The sequence below is a fragment of the Monopterus albus genome, unplaced genomic scaffold (genome assembly GCF_001952655.1).
Source record: "Monopterus albus unplaced genomic scaffold, M_albus_1.0 scaffold19.1, whole genome shotgun sequence".
NCBI lineage: Eukaryota > Metazoa > Chordata > Actinopteri > Synbranchiformes > Synbranchidae > Monopterus > Monopterus albus.
Genome location: NW_018127899.1, coordinates 524,316 through 543,514, shown reverse-complemented (window position 1 = coordinate 543,514; position 19,199 = coordinate 524,316). Strand labels below are relative to the sequence as shown.

The 19,199-nt window shown below is 40.9% G+C and overlaps 3 protein-coding genes across 5 annotated transcripts in view; 2 read left to right on the top strand and 1 right to left on the bottom strand.

Moving 5' to 3' along the window:
• The window catches only part of cunh11orf58 (chromosome unknown C11orf58 homolog), a 10,990-nt gene extending 6,942 nt beyond the window's left edge, over nucleotides 1-4,048 (top strand). The window contains exons 2-6 of one of the 2 annotated variants that reach the window (XM_020593470.1): nucleotides 819-879; nucleotides 1,016-1,099; nucleotides 2,554-2,614; nucleotides 2,835-2,944; nucleotides 3,256-4,048. In XM_020593470.1, coding sequence (XP_020449126.1) covers nucleotides 820-879; nucleotides 1,016-1,099; nucleotides 2,554-2,614; nucleotides 2,835-2,944; nucleotides 3,256-3,477 — 537 coding nt within the window. In that variant the 5' untranslated portion in view covers nucleotide 819 and the 3' untranslated portion in view covers nucleotides 3,478-4,048. The remainder of the gene's footprint in view (nucleotides 1-818; nucleotides 880-1,015; nucleotides 1,100-2,553; nucleotides 2,615-2,834; nucleotides 2,945-3,255) is intronic. The other variant, XM_020593469.1, reaches the window with a different exon arrangement.
• Nucleotides 4,049-5,069: 1,021 nt separating this feature from the next.
• LOC109956330 (protein NLRC3-like) lies at nucleotides 5,070-12,712 on the top strand. Of its 2 annotated transcripts, none has more exons than XM_020593337.1 (10): nucleotides 5,070-5,148; nucleotides 5,349-5,563; nucleotides 6,135-6,276; nucleotides 7,055-7,109; nucleotides 7,285-7,519; nucleotides 7,679-9,506; nucleotides 10,459-10,632; nucleotides 11,068-11,235; nucleotides 11,355-11,401; nucleotides 11,593-12,712. In XM_020593337.1, the coding sequence occupies exons 2-10, from the start codon at nucleotides 5,464-5,466 to the stop codon at nucleotides 12,141-12,143; spliced, it is 3,300 nt and encodes a 1,099-aa protein (XP_020448993.1). In that variant the 5' UTR covers nucleotides 5,070-5,148; nucleotides 5,349-5,463; the 3' UTR covers nucleotides 12,144-12,712. The 2 variants fall into 2 exon arrangements, with proteins under 2 accessions (XP_020448993.1, XP_020448992.1); XM_020593336.1 differs by having other exon boundaries at nucleotides 5,070-5,246.
• A 76-nt stretch (nucleotides 12,713-12,788) lies between these two features.
• LOC109956341 (pleckstrin homology domain-containing family A member 7-like) overlaps nucleotides 12,789-19,199 on the bottom strand; it is a 108,926-nt gene continuing 102,515 nt past the window's right edge. The window contains exons 27-30 of the mRNA XM_020593361.1: nucleotides 15,106-15,279; nucleotides 14,259-14,404; nucleotides 13,854-13,987; nucleotides 12,789-13,429 (exon numbers count right to left, since the gene is read on the bottom strand). Of these exons, the coding sequence (XP_020449017.1) occupies nucleotides 13,407-13,429; nucleotides 13,854-13,987; nucleotides 14,259-14,404; nucleotides 15,106-15,279 (477 nt within the window). The 3' untranslated portion in view covers nucleotides 12,789-13,406. The remainder of the gene's footprint in view (nucleotides 13,430-13,853; nucleotides 13,988-14,258; nucleotides 14,405-15,105; nucleotides 15,280-19,199) is intronic.

Below are 19,199 nucleotides of genomic sequence, written 5' to 3'. Positions count from 1 at the left end.
TTCAGTTTTTTATTTGTTAAAAAAGTTTGAAATATCCAATAAATTTCGTTCCACTTCATGATTGTGTCCCACTTGTTGTTGATTCTTCACAAAAAATTACAGTTTTATATCTTTATGTTTGAAGCCTGAAATGTGGCAAAAGGTCGCAAAGTTCAAGGGGGCCGAATACTTTCGCAAGGCACTGTACTAGGTATAAGCATATTGATAATGGATTAGCATTTGTGGATATGTGTGAAATTATGTGTGTTGACATATCGACTGTCTTTACATGCTTGAAAGAATAAAATCAATCAAAAAAACCTGACAGAACTGGAGAGGATCTGGAAGGAGAAATGGCAGAGGATCCCCAAATGCAGGTGTGAAAAACTTGTTGCATTATTCCCAAAAAGACTCATGGCTGTATTGCTCAAAAGGGTGCTTCTACTAAATACTGAGCAAAGGGTCTGAATACTTATGAGCATGTGATATTTCAGTTTTTCTTTTTTAATAAATCTGCAAAAATGTCAAATTCTGCGTTTTTCTGTCAATATGGGGTGCTGTGTGTACATTAATGAGGAAAAAAAAATGAACAAATGATTTTAGCATATGGCTGCAATATAACAAAGAGTGAAAAATGTAAGGGGGTCTGAATACTTTCCGTACCCACTCTACATATGAAGATATGTATGAGATCATTTTTGCAATAATAACTGATACTTTGTGAGCGTTTAAGGGTATTCATTCCCTAGTGCTAACTTCTGATCTCACAGTAGACTTACTTAGACACTATCCTGACACCAGATAATTCAGAAAACAAACATCAAACATGCCTTCAACAGAATGAATGATCCACTGATCCTAGATTGTCATCAGAGTCAAAAGGGACATCTAGCCCTGTTGGTGAGAAACAGCCTCTACTAGGTTGTAAAAAATTCTTTGTGTAAATAATATGATGACATGGGTTTTATATTTCTGATGGAATTCTACGCTTGTTATGCATGTGAGTCCTCATTATGCCAATGTTTTGCTTCACCAGGATGGGTCTACTCAGTGGGCATCAGCTGACCTGGGAAGTGATGAGAGGAAACAAAAGTTTTTACGATTGATGGGTGCTGGCAAGGTTTGTTTCTTGTATTATATATAGATTACTGTCATTTCACTTATTCAGGAGTCTTAGTCCATAGCAAAAAGATAAAAGCTTTGTTTATCTGGTCACTGTCACACTATAACCACTGGAGAAGTGGTGACAACTAGAGGTGGGAACATTTACAGATTTTTCTAAATGAGTACTCATGAGAATGTAGTATCAAAGGTATGGCCTAAGGAGCTAGTTATCATGATATCACATACCCCCAGAAGTGGATCATAGCATTACTGCTCCCTAACGTTAGCCCTGTGCAGCTTGTTGTGAGTAACAGCAGCCACACTGACTTGACCTGTGGACAGTGATGCCTGAAACATAATCGGGACATGTGCAGGGCTATATTTGTGTGTTATTTTGTGGGCTAATTATTGTGTGAGGGTTTAAGTGGTGGAGAGTTCCTGCCTCAAGTGGAGGAGTTCAAGTATCTTGGGGTCTTTGTTCATGAGTGAGGGAAGGATGGAACGGGAGATTGACAGGCGGATCGGTGCAGCTTCGCTTCTGCAGTAATGCGGTCGATGTACCGGTCCGTTGTGGTGAAGAAGGAGCTGAGCTGTAAGGCGAAGCTCTTGATTTACTGGTCAATTACGTTCCGACTCTCACCTATGGTCATAAGCTTTGGGTCATGAAATGGCAAGATCCCGGATACAGGCGGCCAAAATGAGCTTCCTCTGCAGGGTGGCCAGGCGCACCCTTTGAGCTCCTCCCGGGTCACCCTATCTCTGAGTAGAACTGCTGCTTCTCCACATCTAGACAAGCCAGCTGAGGTGGCTCGGGCATCTGTTTCGGATGCCCCCTAGGGGACTTCCTAGGGAGGTGTTCCGGGCATGTCCCACCGGGAGGAGGCCCCGGGGAAGACCCAGGACACGCTGGAGGGACTATGTCTCTCGGCTGGCCTGGGAACGCCTCGGCATCCCCCTGGAGGAGCTAGAGGAAGTGTCTAGGGAGAGGGAAGTCTGGGCATCTTTGCTTAAACTGCTGCCCCCGCGACCCGGTTCTGGATAAGCGGAGGAAAATGGATGGATGGTTTAAGTGTCTGATTTGTGGTTCTCAAGAACCAACTGGATCTCCTAGGTGCAAAGCTGGTCATGTTGCAGAAAGTTGAAATGGGAGTAGTTGATGAGAGAGAGAGGCTGCTGAGCTGAATGAGCATACTGCTCAACTCCAAGCTGTGCAGGGCTCACGTTATTACAAGAAAATACAGTATGTCGTAATAACGAGCAAAATCACATTTTAACATGAACATATCATAAAAATGAGAAAAGTGTCTTATAATGAAAATTTCTTGTAATAAGATACTAAGCAAACGTTTAGGCAAGTCAGACATTGCCTAAACAGTTATGGTATGGCCAGCGTGTACACGTGGACTCGCGTACACGACTCATCCCTAGTGACAACTGATAAAAAATAAGATTTTTTTTTCTGTTTTCCAGAAAGAACACACTGGACGTCTTGTCATTGGAGACCACAAGTCGACATCCCACTTCCGCAGTGGTAAGTTTCATTATTTCTATCTGTAAAATGCTGTATTCATTCACCAGATCTAAGACTTTTACAAACTACTGTCCCACCCCAGTTATCCGTGCTGCCACACCTTTATGCCCAATGCAGTTAAGCTGGCTTGCGCATTACACAACCCCTGCACAGACCTATCCATGGATGGATAGGTCTGTGTGGCTGGGTGTGCCTGCTGTGACTGGTGTCTCTTTTGCAGGGCAGGAAGATGAGAAGATCAATGAGCAGCTGGAGATACAGTACCACCAGAGCATGGACGGGAAGCTGTCAGGCCGGAACCGGAGACACTGTGGCCTGGGCTTCAATGAGGTGAGCGGTCATCCAGAGCCAGAGGAGAGGGCATATAGAGAAGATTAAATATGTCTGAACTAGGGGTTTTGTCCCATCAGAGATAGTTAGTACATCTATAAAATATCGAGATAAAGAACGTGGTTTTGGCAAAGGCAGTTGCGATCAATGATGAGTCATTGTTGGGGCAGGTAATGTGTGTGTTGTGCACACAGTATATGTAGTTTCAGGTGTAGAATGGTGGAACACTTCTAGATGACCTGTGAGGTCAGCAGTGTTCATATGGTACTAGACAGTAACAGGGATGTTGCTTTTTGTTCTCTTTGCCACAGCCTGAGCCACAGCCAGAGTTTCCCTCCCTAGCAGTGGACAGTCAAACCAAAGCAACTGAGCCAGAGAAGTCCACCAGTGAAAAAGAGCCCACAGAAGACCAGGACAAAGGCTGCGATCCCAGCCCAAAGCAACAGACCTCAGACCAGGCCAAGCCCAGCTCAGTCAGTGGGAATGAAGAAGGGAAACACGGCTACAAAATGGCCTTTGTGAAGTCAGCGTAGGCCCGGGGGGTGTTTAGTTATTTTATCTCTGATTTGTACATTTTAACATTTACTGCAGGTGATCAGCTATTAGTTTTGCCCTTTTTACAGTGTAGAGATTGATTCTCTACACAAGCGTTAACTAATGGGCAGAAAGGAGGATCACACTCCATGACAAGAAATCGCGTTTACAAAGCTCTGACTGACACTGATGAAGTCTGGATGGATATAGACATTGTCAATTGTAAATAAAGTGAGCTCTTGTCACTCAGTATGATTCTTTGTGATCATAAGGATAATACAATACTCCTTTATAGCGGAGGAAAGCTCCACGTGCACATCTCTGTACACAAGCACTCATCTTTAGGTGTGCATGTTAATGAATTAAGCCTGCGAGTTAAAATGTCAGCGTTTTGATTTGAGCGGTGTCGCATCATGTTACAGTAGCAAATGTTTTTATTTTGAATTTTTTAACAGTCGCTGCATTTGACACAGATTGTGTTGGATAAAGCCATTCAGCATGATTGGTATACATGTTGTGAAATGTACAATTTTTTGTTTGAAAACCAATAAAAGGAGGTCTTATTTGTCATGTTTGGATTTACTCAAATGTTTAGTGTCTGAAGTCTGCACCGACACTGATAAGTGCAAGAAAAACCTGTTTAGTCAGTTGCGCTTTTCAAAACAAGGTCTAAAGAGGGAACAGTTTGATTTGTGCCTCATGCGTTGTGTCCACCTGGGAGAATGTACAGCAAACTGCCCAGGAAATCCTTGTAATAGAAGTTTGGTAAAAATCTAAAATGCTTTGTAGTACATTGCTGTGCTGGACGTGTTGACATGCACCTGCTGAGCTCGATGCCTCGCCATATTTCAGTACCACTGGCTGAAAATACAGGGGTCAACCCCGTTTGATGTATGGTCCTATGGTACCTACGTCATCACTACTTAAAAGTAGGCTCTGATGAATGTAAGGCCATGGGGGGTACATTTTAGCTCACAACACCTGTACTAGAGGCCTCCATGGTGTAAGACGTACTCACGTCTTTTACTTAAGTAAAAGTAGCACAACAATGTAAAAATACTCGTTACAAGTCAAAGTTCTACATTCAAAATTGTACCTAAGTAAATGTACGAAAGTATTGGCATCAAAACATAAGGTATGAAAAGTAAAAGTACTCATTACACACATTCCCGTATATCATTATTGACAAACACTTTGACCTATTGTAGTACTAATACTGATGCATTATTGTGTACTTAACATTTAATGTTGCAGCTGGTAAATTGGGAACTAGTTTTGATGAAATTACATGCATTTAATTTGAATATCTGCTGGGTAGTTTGTGAATTTTCCATCATAGATCACTGAGGTCTTATACTGGTTCTGAAAAGTAACTAGTAACTAGTTATAAAATAAATGTAGTGGAGTAAAAAGTAGTGTTTACCTCTAAAATGTAGCGAAGTCAAAGTATGAAGTAACAGAAAATGAAAATACTCAAGAACAGATACCTCAAACTTGTACTTGAGTAAATGTACTTACTGTAGTTACTTTCCATCACAGAGACCTGACGGTGCGTGTGCTTCGTGGTCAGTCTGACAAGGAAACAGGTTGTTACCTGATTTAGTTTGATATATTTTAAGTGTTAGTCGTGGCCTACGACATGCCTCCAAGTTTCAGGTCTGGATGTGAGGGTAGGGCTTCACACGCACACACAAGGTGCACAGCAGAACACAGAAGCGTGCATTATGGTTGTATTCACACAAAATCCTCCCCACAGTATTGTGCAGAGGTGTGTCTGTGTTTATTCGTACTTTACAACGTATAACCACAGTGAAACAATCGTTTTTACTCTGATTCACTGACGTTGTCTCTCTCCTCGTTCATTCTCTAGCTCGCTAGGTTTTCTTGTAAACCATCCCAGGTTCACAGGAAGCACATCTCGATGCGGAAACTGATTCCGACACACAACCTACTTTAGAAGAAACGGCGAACTTCACCGCAGAAGAATGGACCAAACGGCGAACTTCACCGCAGAAGAAAGGACCAAAGTACCAAGAGTTTCTGCCCCAAAAGGAGGAAAACACGCCTATGGTGAAGACAAAGCGGGTAAAACGTGTTTTTGCATTTGCCGAAATAAATTAATAGAACACGCCGATAGTGTTCTAAGTATCTTAAAACTCATTTAAATTGGATTCAGAGAAGTAGGGGAGACCATAGTTGGCACACTGCTTGTATTTCCAACACTATAAGGTGAAAGTACTAAAAGCTGAATAAACCTTTAGGTTTGGTGCATCTGCATGGGCTGATGTAATAGTGAACACAGATTGACTGTTTTACACACTCAGAAGTAAAAAACCTGGACGGTACGTTGTATGTAGTTTTGTTCTTCTATTAAAGGATGTCATGATAAGATATTTTTATTTTGAAGAGGAGAGAATGTTGTATCTTTTTGGTAAAGGTTATATTTTTTAGACACTTCTAGTCTTGAATGTATTTGTAAACCGCCAGATTTGATTTGTGACTACTTATGGGAGGAATTTACCCCATAAATTACTAATGCATTATTATAGTTGCTGTGTTATCTTTTCTTTTCTTTCTGAGCAAGACCTAGTCGAAATTGAGTATTTATTTTAACAATTGAACAAAATATAACTTGTCTTTTTAAAAAACAAAATAGATGTTCCCTCCAAAATGCATGCTGCAGAAGAGACTGAAAACTTTCCTGACATGTCACCATTTCCTGCATCATCCAGCGTGTCAATGAAAAGTGATGCATCCATGGATAATCGTCATGACTTCACTAAGGAAAATCCTGCAAGGTACATATAGCCTATTCAGGGTCTTTTTTTCACTTAATAATGTATGTGTTTCCTTTATAAATGTACTGTGGGTTCATAGAGTATTCAGATCCATTCACTATTTGCACACAGTTTAATTTTAAATTGACTTTTTTGCTCATCAATCTACACCTAATAAGCCATAATGTCAAAGTAAATGACAATATCAAAAACTTGTAAAAGTATTTAGATCCTTTGGTCCAAATTGTGGGCATTTAATTTTCCTGTGTGTCTAGAACATGACTGTCCACCTGGCAACCTGAATTGATCTTCATGATGATACTGTGTAAATGCTTTAAAACACTGTGTCTAGACCACAATATAAACCCCAGGTCTTGGTGGGCAGCTGTCTGCCTTGACAGGTTGGGGTGAGTGGATAGAGGAGCAATAAAAGAAAAGCAGCAAGTAACAACAAGCAAACAAACCCTGGTGACTGCTCATCAGAAATGTACGGCTCTGAAGCCAGAGAAAGGTACAGGGACAGAGAGAGAGGACACTACAGGAGAGAGGACACAAAGTTAGACATGCTATTTGATTTGATTTATTCTTTCAAGCATGTAAAAACAGTTGATATGACAACACACATAATTTTACACATAATCCAATATCAATTTACTTATACCTAGTACATGCTTGAATGGAGTAGGAAGAAGTCAGACTTAGTCAGACAACATGCTATGGTCACATACAAGTGCAGGGAGAGGAGAGGTGCAAGGATTTGATTAATCTTAAAATAACATTATTCTCTATTTATCTCAAGAGACCAATTTGACTGTTCAGAATCAAAGGAGATGGATGGAAATATCATTTTTGAGGTGGGTTATATCCATAATCTTTGTACTGATGGCATCACCACAGGCATAAAATAACAGTATTGTAATGCTACTTGTTTATAGGTTTTTTTTTTAGCTTAATTCATTTATTTATTTATAGTCTAAGTTAGTGAACCTACAGCATGAAAGCTTTACTCATTCTACTTTCTCATTACAGTTGGTGGAAAACTGTGGCATGGACATTTTAAGGCGTGAGCTCCAAAGGTTTAAAAGGATGCTCTTCCCACATCTCCACACCTCACAATCTTCTGAGAGTGAAATGCAGGAGCAAGGTGGTTTGATTACTGAAGGCAGGCAGCAAGACAACAGTGCCAGTGAAGGGGCTCTGAAGATCACCCTACATGTTTTAAAGGAAATGGGCCGTAAAGATCTTGCTGACGAACTGGAGAAACGTAAGTACCAACAAGTACAGTCAAAATACAGCTTACTGTCATATTTTTGAAGCTGTCAGTTTTATTTCAAATTGTAAAAAACAATGTATTTCTTGTGTTCCCCACAACACAAACACACCTTATGTCTTATGTTTGTGGTTTTTTTCTATGTTCAACTAGACATTTATGGGGAGCTTGATGTCTGCCAGCGCAAACTCAGACAGAAATTGAAAAGGTTTGAATACATTTTCGAGGGAGTAGCACAACATGGGAACCAGACACTTCTCAACAAGGTGTACACCGAGCTCTACATCATCGAAGGAGGCAGTGGAACTGTTAATACTGAACATGAAGTCAGGCAAATTGAGGCTGCCACCAGGAGACGACCAACAGAAGTTAAGCCAATCAAGTGTGAAGATATCTATAAGCCCCTACCTGGGCAACATGGATTCATCAGAACGGTACTGACTGAAGGAATTTCTGGCATTGGAAAAACAGTCTGTGTCCAGAAGTTTAATTTGGATTGGGCTGAAGGACGAGTTAACCAGGATATCCAACTCCTAATTAATCTTCCATTTCGGGAGCTGAATTTGATGAAGAGAGACTACACACTGACAGAGCTTCTTCATCATTTTCTTGAAGAGGCTAAAGAAGCAGGAATTTCAAATTTTGGCAAATACAAGCTTGTGCTGATATTTGATGGGTTGGATGAGTGCCGGCTTCCCCTGGACTTTATCCACAATGAGCCCTGCTGCAGTGTCTCACAGCCAACTTCAGTGGATGTACTACTGACGAATCTCATCAAGGGGAACCTGCTTCCTTCTGCACACATCTGGATTACGTCCAGGCCTGCAGCTGCAGATCGCATTCCAGCTGATCTTGTTCATCGTGTGACAGAGATACAAGGGTTCAATGACCCCCAGAAGGAAGAGTACTTCCGGAAGAAAATCTCTGATCAAAACATGGCCAGTAGAGTAATCTCACATGTTAAGTCAACAAGGAGCCTCCATATCATGTGTCACATACCGGTCTTCAGCTGGATATCTGCCACTGTTTTGCAAAGAATTTTAGAAGAAACAGAAAGAAAGAGAACAGAGGAGGATGGGGACAGAAGAGAAATGCCCAAGACTCTGACACAAATGTACACACATTTTCTGGTATACAACTCAGTGATTAGAACTCGGAAGTATTCACAAGAAGAAGAAGAAGCATCCCAAACACAGGCCCAAGTCAAAACTGATGAAGAGATGATCTTGAAGCTGGGAAAACTGGCCTTTGAGCATCTGATGAAAGGCAACATGATCTTCTATGAGTCTGAATTAAATGAGTACAATATCAATGTCAGTGATGCTGCAAAAGATTCAGGAATATTCACAGAGATTTCAGAGAATGAGTTTGGATTTCATTTGGAAAAGGTCTATTGCTTTGTGCATTTGAGCATCCAGGAGTTTTTTGCTGCAATGTACGTCTTTCACACATTCACCCGTTTCAGTCAGAACTTGCTAGAACAACAAGAAACCACCGCTGTAAAGCAGGCTGCCAGTGACATAACCAGCCTCCTCAAGAGTGCAGTGGATAAAGCCTTGCAGAGTAACAATGGGCAGCTAGATCTCTTTCTTCGTTTCCTTCTTGGCCTCTCACAGACACCCAATCAGACTTTGCTGAGGAGCGTTCTGACCACAGTGGGAAGCAGTTCACCAAGAAATGAGGAGATTGTCAAGTACATCAAGGAGAAAATCCATGAGAATCACTCCACAGGGAGATCCATCAACCTCTTCCACTGCCTCAGTGAGCTGAATGATCAGTCTCTTGTGGAGGAAATCCAAAACTACCTGAGCTCTGGTAGCTTGTCAGAGACCAAACTGTCCCCTTCACAGTGGTCTGCTCTGGTCTTTGTGTTGCTGACCTCTAAGGAAGATATGGATGAGTTTGACCTAAGGAAATATTCAAGATCAGAGGAGGGTCTTCTGAGGCTACTGCCAGTGATCAAAGAATCCAGAGTGGTTTTGTGAGTATAGAAGAACATTATCTTCTGCATTGGACTGCCTAGAGCTAAAATCTAGTTAGTTATAAATCTTATTGTGTAGTTTCAGATTTATTATTAAACTGCTGTGGGTGGCAGATTGAAATATCTATACTTCATCTTGCAACTTTCTTTTACTCCATTATTTGCCACTACAGTTTGACTGTCTGTGAGCTGTAGCTCCTTATGGTGAAGACCCACTGAGCACGGTGTGGCGCTAAGCGAAATTCACCCCGTTCATTTTCTGAGGCATGAACAAATCGCTTCATAAGGCATTGTGGGAAACCAGGCGATGCGAAAAGGGCTTGTAAAGCGACCAGAGGGGAGGGGTCAGAGCTTATCTTTTGCAAATGAAGGTGAAATTTGTATGGAAGTGACGCAGTGAAAACTGACAAAGGAGCTTGTTTGGATACGGGTGAATCGTAAAATATCTGTGAATGAGAAAATATTAGTTGTAGTCTCCCTCGTATGACCTTTGCCTTCTAGATTACACTGACAAAGAGATGATAAATGCAGCTTTGAGCAAAGTTGTAGAAACTGTCAGATAAAGTGATGAATTAAGTACACAGACCTGGCAAAGACATGCTAAGAGGCTAGCATATACACATTTTCTGTTAAATATAAGAATGCTGTAACTTGTCACTCTGTTGCCCTGTGCTGCCATGACCATAACGACGGGCCAGAAGTGGCAGATGTGGGGACGTGTGAATTATTCCCTTTCAGTGGGTCTTCACCATTAGATTTTGTGCTGGAAAGCAGTGCTGCAGAAGTGCTGTGAAATTCTAAACCAGTGAAGCACAATATAAAATATAGCGTAGTCGTCAGTGGTCAGCTGTCTCATTTATCTATGGTAAATACAGCGTTGCCTCAAAACTAACTTCAGTGGATTAAACCAGTACATCAATCTGTTAAAACAGTTTGTTTCTTTTTTTTTTAGGCTTAAAGAATGCAACCTCACAGGGAACTGCTGTGAAGCGCTAGCACAAATTCTCAGTTCAGGCACTCCATGTCTGAAAGAACTCGACTTGAGTGACAATGATCTGCAAGACTCAGGAGTAGAGCTGCTGTCTTATGGACTGGCAAGACCAACATGTCAACTGGAAAAACTAAGGTCTGTGAAGAGCTGCTGAAACAGATTATTGCTAACAAACAAAGCGCTGACAATAGAAACATCATTCAGACTGCCTTTACCATCATAAGCTCTAAGTAGTCTCATTTTGATATGTTTCAACTGAGGACAGTAGTTCCCAAACTTCTTGTTTTGCAGCCTTTTAAAGCAAAGCAAGGTCTGCATGCAACCCTCTGTATTTCTGTACTAAAGCTGGAAGAACAGTCAGAAGGAATAAACCTCGCAAAAGCTGTTTTCTAGCTTGTTAGCCATCTCACAAGCTCTCAGATTTATCTTCTGACCTGAGGATTGGGAACCACTTTTAACTGAATTAAAGCACATGGCAAATTCCAGTCTACAGTACAATCAATTAATAAAATATTGAACTTATTTATTCAAAGTTTTCAAGTTCAGTTTCCTCTTATTCCTCAATTTCAGGCTGCCATTCTGTGGGATCACAGAAATTGGTTGTAGGTTTTTGGCTGATGCTCTAAGGTCCAATCCCTGCCATTTAAAGGAACTTGATCTGAGTTATAATCACCCTGGTAAACAAGGGGTGGAGCTGCTGTCTGCTGTACAAAAAGATGTTAAACACCTCACGATCAGGTAAAATTTTGATTATGTGACATGAGCTGTCTTATTCTTTTACTTTATTTTTTGTCTTTCAACAAATTTATCATAAGGCATGATTAAATACCAAATAACCAGTTTTTGGCTCTTCCTAGTTTCAACGCCAATGCAGAGTGCTACCTAAAATCGGCTCTTAAGAAATGTAAGTGTCCTTTAACATTTACAAAAATGTTGGTTTATGCAAACAAATCACTCGCTTGACACAGGCAGACAAGTTGTTAATCGATGACTACTTGGTTTAAATAATACTGAAAATGTCTATGAGACACTGCTTTGTTTTTAAGGTACTGAACGACATAACTATGTACTGTGTGTTATTTCTGCTTTCAACAGATGCATGCAAGCTCACTTTGGATGCAAATACAGCCCATTCACACCTATCTATTTTTGGTGACAACAAAAACATGACTCGGATGGAAACAGCTCTGCCATATCCTGACAGCCCAGAGAGATTTACAGACTGGGGGCAAGTGCTTTGCCAGGAGGGTCTGTCTGGTCGTCATTACTGGGAAGCAGAATGGACTGGGCAATGGACAGGTATAGGAGTGGCTTACAAAGGAATCAGGAGAAAAGCAGAAGGTAACGAATGCGTCCTTGGCTATAATGATCAGTCCTGGAGTCTGCGCTACTGTCATGGCAAATACACTGCGTGGTATAATAAGAGCGATGCAGACATATCTGCTCCCTACTTCAGTTCTAAAAGGGCTGGAATATTTTTAGACTGGTCAGCTGGCACTCTGTCCTTCTATGCTGTATCATCAAACGCCATGACCCACCTGCATACATACCACACTGAATTCTCTGAGCCTCTTTATCCAGGCTTCAGGCTGGGGTTTGCAAATACTTCATTAGCTCTATGTCAACTAGAAAACAGGGAAATCTAGAATGAGCGTGTTGCAGTCGTATGACTCCGCCAGCCAGTGCCAGCCAGTCAATGTGACAGAAGTGAGGTCACTGACCTTTGACCACAAAAATCTAATTAGTCCATCGATGAGCCAAAATGGACACTTGTGCCACAGTAACTTGGAGAAATCTGGGTGAGGAATCAGTGAATATAACGCCTCAATTCCACACACCTCAGTCTATGTACGAAATCCATTAAAAACATTTTTCTCAGGTCACAGTTGTTCCTGCTTTTCAGGTTTGTTTTCTTACCAGAGCTGTCAGAAGTGAATCAGATTGAAGCAGGTGGTAGACACGTAGAGAAGCATCTTGACAGACTCCCAAATGCAACTACTAAATGAGTGTATATGTGTACAGTATTTTATCTATATAGATGTACATATAGGCCTGTCGTTTAGGTATTACGACAATACTGTATCTAATGTTTTGTAACAATATTGCTTTTAAGCCAAATAACAAAGTAGTATTACATCACTAATGGTATGCTGTCCCTGGTAGGCTAGTGGTTAAGGCGCAGTGCTCTCGACTTCAGGTTGCGTCAGGAAGGGCATCCGGCATAAAACACGTGCCAAATGTCAACATGCGAGTCGTCAGTGTGGCAACCCCTAAACGGGAAAAGCCGAAAGTGACTTTCTTTCTTATTACATCACTAATGGTCTGGTGTATGTGTGTGTAACTGAGATATATATTTGAAAAAAGCTGCAACCATCTCAGGAAAACAGATGTCAGACTGAACATGTTTATTTTTATTATGTTGTACATTTTCTGTAATGACTCCACTAATTTCATGTTTTTATAATGATTCATGTTGTATTCCAGTACGTTTATCTGACCGGACTGTGACAGTGTAACGATTCATGAAATATAAAGTATGTTGATAAACATATATGTGGCTCAGAACACTGTAATAAATAAGTGATTCATCCCAATCTGAGAACGAGGCATTGACTTTCATTTCACTCTTCTTCTATTCACTCATCTAAAATACAGATCAACCGGTCAAATAACGCAATTTGCAGATAAAAGCAACTCGCTTGTGTTATAAATGGTTAGTCTGTTGTGCAATCTAAGTGGAAGCAGTAAAACTTCTGTTTCAATACTACAAATCAAAACTCATTTAGAAACATCTGTGTAGTTGTCAGTCATATAAGAACTTTTTACAGGTGAATCAGTTAGTTGGCAGTAGATGAAAAATCCCCTCCACAACGAGTCTTCTGTTGTGAGGCGCTGGTTGTTCCTATGGTTTAGTGATCTGCAGCAGCTTTGGCTGAGAAGAAAACACAATGAAGACATATCAGAGGTGCAACGCATCTTTAAAATGCATCAGCTGTGCTTATGCAGATTAAGTGCATACTTCACTTACAAAAGAATTATATTTATTTTAATTAGCTTCCAGTAGATTTGAGAAGGACAAGCTGCCCCTGTAACAGTTTAAAGTTTTGCATAGGTGCTTTTGTATTTGTGTCTCTGTCAGGACTGAGTTGAGGTTTACAGCTCTGTAATCTCAGGACATTCTGTCTGCTTTTTACTTCTTGATGAGGCTGTTTTAGAGCTGACTGGCTTTTGGGGTAAAGTTTACACTTATTTAACTTGGAATACAAGGGCTTAGAGAAGGCATGTGCCATAGCTGTGATGGCTGACGTTAAAGCCAAGGGGATGCAAAATATTTAGGAAGATGCAGACACACTAACCTGCGACCAGTTTGCTTTTGCGTGAGGCCTCTGAGGCCAGCGCGTGGGACACGTTCATGAGCCTCTCCTGCTGCTGTAGAGCCGCGTCCAGCTCAATGAAGTCCAACGAGGTATTAGACTGAATGTTCTGAACGCTGTCAAAAGGACAAAAGACACAGGACTGTTAAACTAAAATGCGTTCCTTCTGTAGCTATAATGTTCACACCAGCTGTCTGAGAATGATTCTTCAAAAAAAGCACTCAGGGTAACTGGAATATTTACTTCACACTCAGTGTCTTTTAAAATAAATACAGTTCTAACCATCCGAAGCGTAAGAGCCACTCCAGGAGACCACAGCAGGATCTGACTGCAAAACAAGTCTGATGCTATTGTCCACAAAACCACCAAAAACAGTAAGAGGCTGACCTAGATTTGGACCTGGATTTGGCCAGGAGGCACTTGATGCGCTCAGCCCGGCGGAAACGTTCCTCCAGCTCCTCTGGACTTACTGGCTCCTCGGGGTCAGACTCTACGTAGCGTTCTGGGATGGGAACCTTTTGTGGTGTGGACAGCTGCATATTGGACAGAAAGGTAGTCAGTCATAAAGCTGAGGGATGTGCGCTGGCTACATGATGTACTGGATGCTCCACCATAACTAATGGTTTCTGGTATTCCCCAGTGTCTTCATTCCAGTGGAGGTATCCATTAGCTATGCAGCAACTGGCTTGGTTATATGTTGAACCTCCTTCTTAAAGACTCTAAAGAATTCTCAGGTATTTTGTTAATACACAGGAGCTGAGCCTTTGGACTAAAGCTATATCCATCCATTATCTATACTGCTGATTCCTGAATAGGGTCACAGGGGGCTGGAGGCAATCCCAGCTGACACTGGGCAAGAGGCAGGGTCCACCCTGGACAGGTCAGTGTTACATCCTTTGAAGAAAATCTAGCATTAATGTCAGAAAAACAAATCAAATCAAGAAACTCACTTTTTTGTCAAACTAGAAACTGTTACATGCAGAGTCAGAAAATGTACCATATCATATCCATACTCTTCTTATAAGTCAAGTTGGGGGGGGTCTGAGGGTTACAGGTTTCCACTTCAGTCTGACTATTCTCTACTGAGCAGATGTTACCCCATGAATCTGAACACAGGAAATCATCTTCTGATCCTGCGACTTCCTCTCTGAACGGCCGCCTCTAATACCAGCAGGCTGCCCTGCCATGTGTACTTCTAGTGAATGAGACAGATCAGTCCCATATGTGCGCCTACCTCTCGACTGATATCCAGGTTATAGTCAACCGGTTCCACATCCACCTCTCGTACACATGTGGCCGTCGCAATCACCCACTCATCCGACCGGAGCCTGCCTCTCTCTTTCACCTGGTTCCAGCCTTCATCACTCTGACCTTCTGCCCCCAGTCTCTCCTCCTGCCAATCGAACACCTGGAAAAGACAGGAGTCAGGATTACACAGATGGTCAGAAAACTGTGAAATATACATGTCCTGGTATCGTTTTAGATGCGAGTCTGTGAGTAAATACAAATTAATCCCAAAACCTTAGTGGACATGTTTGAACGTTTTGCACGTAGACTGACATACACAATGTTAAGCAGACCTTTGTGTAGACATCGGGCCTCAAAGTGCCACTTGGCAGCAGTAGATATAGGCAGCTAAAACCTTTAGAGGTTTACATTATGGCTGTTTTGTAGGGCTGTAACTAGTACTATGTGAAAGAAACTCAAAGAAAAAATACTCGTTCCGGCTTCTCAGATTTGAGTAATTTTTTGGTTCCTCTGGTCTTCTGAAAATTGAATATCTTAGGACTTTGATTGTTGATAAGACAAATTTGAAGAAGCTCGCTTGAAGATTTTTACTATTGTAAAGAAAATCTGCAGGTAAATCAATAAATAAATTAACGATTAGTTGCAGTCCGTTTTTTTTTTATAGATCAGTGAAGGTTAATAAATGAAGTGATAAGTTTGTACTGTTCACTAAAGTGAAACCCACAAGACAAACCTACATGGAGCAGTGGCAGGAGGGTCAAAACAGGGTAGTGACAACCTCTTTGTGACCGAAAGCAGTGGGATTTATGGGGAAATAGGAAAACTAGTACTGACAAGAGCACTGCTGTTAAATGAAAGGGGGTCGTCTCCACCCCTAAAATACATGATTTATACTTCTGCAATATAGATCTGTGTATAAAAATGCCACACAAGAGTTAAATATGTTATGCAGTTAGTTGTGCCACAGGTAGAGGGAGAGAAATGTGAATTTAACTTTGCTGTGAAACCAGGAATAATTATAGCTAGATGTTTCTGCAGGGATCTGAAAGGATGATGTTTAGTAACATTACCACACAGAGGGAACCCAGGCAGATAATTAGTTTGTGTTTCTGGAATATATACATACCACATCCTTCCCTCCAATGCACATCTGCATCTGTAAAAATACTGTGCGTGCTTGTGTGGTGAGGGGTACTTGTGAGTAATCATCAAAGGAGCATCAAAGCCATGCATGCATCCTTCCTGCTCCAGCAGCCTGCAGCAGGGTCTCTGGGAATCAGTGTATTCCTGTGATTTGTACTCAAGAGAATCAATCACATACAAAATGATAGAGAGAGAAAGAAAAAACATGCAGGCACACATTCATCAAACCCCAGCCAGATTAGGAAGAATGCAGCCAAGAGCAGGTTCAGAAGCAAGAAACTCTTTATTGTTGAGTGCAACCCTCCACAAGATAGAAAAGAAAAGGGACAAGAATTCTGTTCCTTCTCAATTACACAGAACTAGGTAGTGACTAGCAGTTCACTTTTCTAAATTCTCTACTATAGTTCTACTCTTTGACTGATTAACCTCCAATAACTATTTTTCTCTTTGAGCTATTATATTGTACTTAGCTGTGGAAAGGTAAAAGCAATATGGCAGAAAAGCTTTCCAGGTTGGTGCATTTTAGAAAACCAAGGAGCAGCAAGCAGCACCATAGAGAACAAACACTGAAGTAGGATGCACAGGTTTTGAATTTTTGAAGTCATATTTTAGGGACAATGTCAAAAACTTGTTTTATCACTTTTATATCATTATAAATGTACATTATCTGGCTTTTAGAACTGTTTGTCAGACAAAACAAGACATTTCAAGCCACCACCTTAGCCTTTAGGAAAACTCTGAAGTGATTTTATCCAAAATATCGACAGTACCAATAATGATATTGCACCCCTAAATCTGTTTTACACAAAGCAGTGAAATATTGCCACTGTACATGACTTGTACTGCCCCTTTCTTACATTCCACACAGATTTCCCAATACAAAGTCATCCACTATTTGTTCATATTTTTATATATTAAAATTTTTATTGCATTTCAACCCAGTTGCTTGAACCTGTCTTGTCCTATCACAAAGAAAAGTAATGGCACTGTTTGCAGCTTCCTGGTTTTGTGCATAAATTTGTCGTGAAATGTGACCTGATCTTCACCAAAGACAAATATCAACAAACTGCAACCCTTTCCAACTACATTATGTGCATTATATTGTGTTCTTGTTGTATTTTTATTTGCTTCTTACTGCCTATTTAGATGTGTTATTGCTCATTTACTTTATATTTCACCTGTATTGTGTGGCATTCATGTGGATGGCAAAGTAAGAATTTCATTGTACAGGGAAACATGTTTCCTAACCGTGCATACAACAAATAAACACTTTGACCTTTGACCTACATGCAAATCAACAACTCTTGATCGTGGGTCTTCTGAGATCTCTCTTTGTGAGGCATGGTTCACATCAGCTGATGCTGCTTGTGAACAGCACACTGACACTGTTTTGAGTGTTTTTATAAGTCAAGGCAGTCCTAACCCACACCTCGATTCTTGTTTCATTGATTGGACTCCAGCCTTGCTAACACCTGACTCCGGTTGACCTTTAGTGCCATCAGAAGCCTGATCCATTACTTTTTCCACCATCACTTTGTATGTTTAATGGGTGTGTTCAGTATAGATCAGATCACATTTCATGACCAGATTATGCAGAAAACCATGAAATTGCAAACAGTGCCATTTACTTTATTGCGACTGTATTTATGATGCATAAAACAACACAGCATATGCTACTTTAGTCAGATGTGAGTACAGCTTCTCTTTCTGTACAAGAATTTATTTAATGTATTCATGAGAATGTTAATTCAAATATAAAATGGTGTAAACATGTTTTATGCTGGTGGGGCTGCAAAAATAAAATATGCTCTGATGTTTATGGGTATATGCAGTAAAAAGAGGTGAGAAGTAGTAGCAGAGGATCATATTGCTTGTTGTTACAGGAAAATTTGATTTCAAGAATCTAAGAGAAATGCAGTTTGATTACAGGCAGATCTCAGAGCAGTCTGGTTCTGAGTGTGTTAGTTGGAACCCACAACACAAATCTGGTAGGTAGTAGGTGTCATGTTATTTTCATGGAAGACTTTGACATTTTGAATGGTGCTATAATGCTTCTTTTCATCCAGGCATTTAGCGTGGCATTAGCATTGTTACCATTCCTCACTGAAACCAAGAGGCACAGCTAGGTTTAGTATAAATGTCAAAGTATTCCTTTAGGGGTTAAAATCAGCAGTCTGCACATCGCCCTGACTGAATGCAACCTTAAAGCTGGATCTTGCCTCATTTTTGTGATTCTGTACTGGAGATGTACAATTGATATAAACCACGATTATCTGAAGGGCTGATTAAGGAGGTACATGTGGGACAAAGGCAAAAGGATTAACAGTGAAACAAGGCACTTAGATTTCATCTGAAGAAAAGAAAGCAGGGAGGTGTAATTATGATTTGTGCCATTAGCATTGCCTCTTTCTTCATTTCATCAACCTGAACACTTATTTTCCAACATTTCTCCCACTCCTCTATATGCTCACTATACCAAATCTCTACAAAATAGAACTGTACAACTGTGTACTGAAAATATCCCTCAGTAAATAAATAAAAGTGTACAAGTACATGGACTGTAGATGTACATAAATGGGCTCTTCTCTCTACTTTCTGGTGATTAAAAGCAGAGAAAGGAAAGCAGTCATGCCTTCAAATCCCTCTTTTTCTCAATGGGTTTACATTCAGTGTTGTGTCAGTGAGGTGCCACCAGAGGGCAGTGGTAACAAGGGTCACTGTAGCCCCTGAACCTTTAAAAATAATAAACAGGGAGCGACTCTGTCCGAAAGCATTCCCCACAATCCTGCGTGCTCATTTTGTTTCCCTGTGTTTTTAAAGCATTAGCCAAGCTAGCTGGCCAGCTGCAGCCAGTCCTGCCCTTTAGCTTATTAGTGCTCGTATCAACAGCCACTGGTTACAAAAGGAAGAAAAGCGCTCGTGTGTTAGCCTTCATGC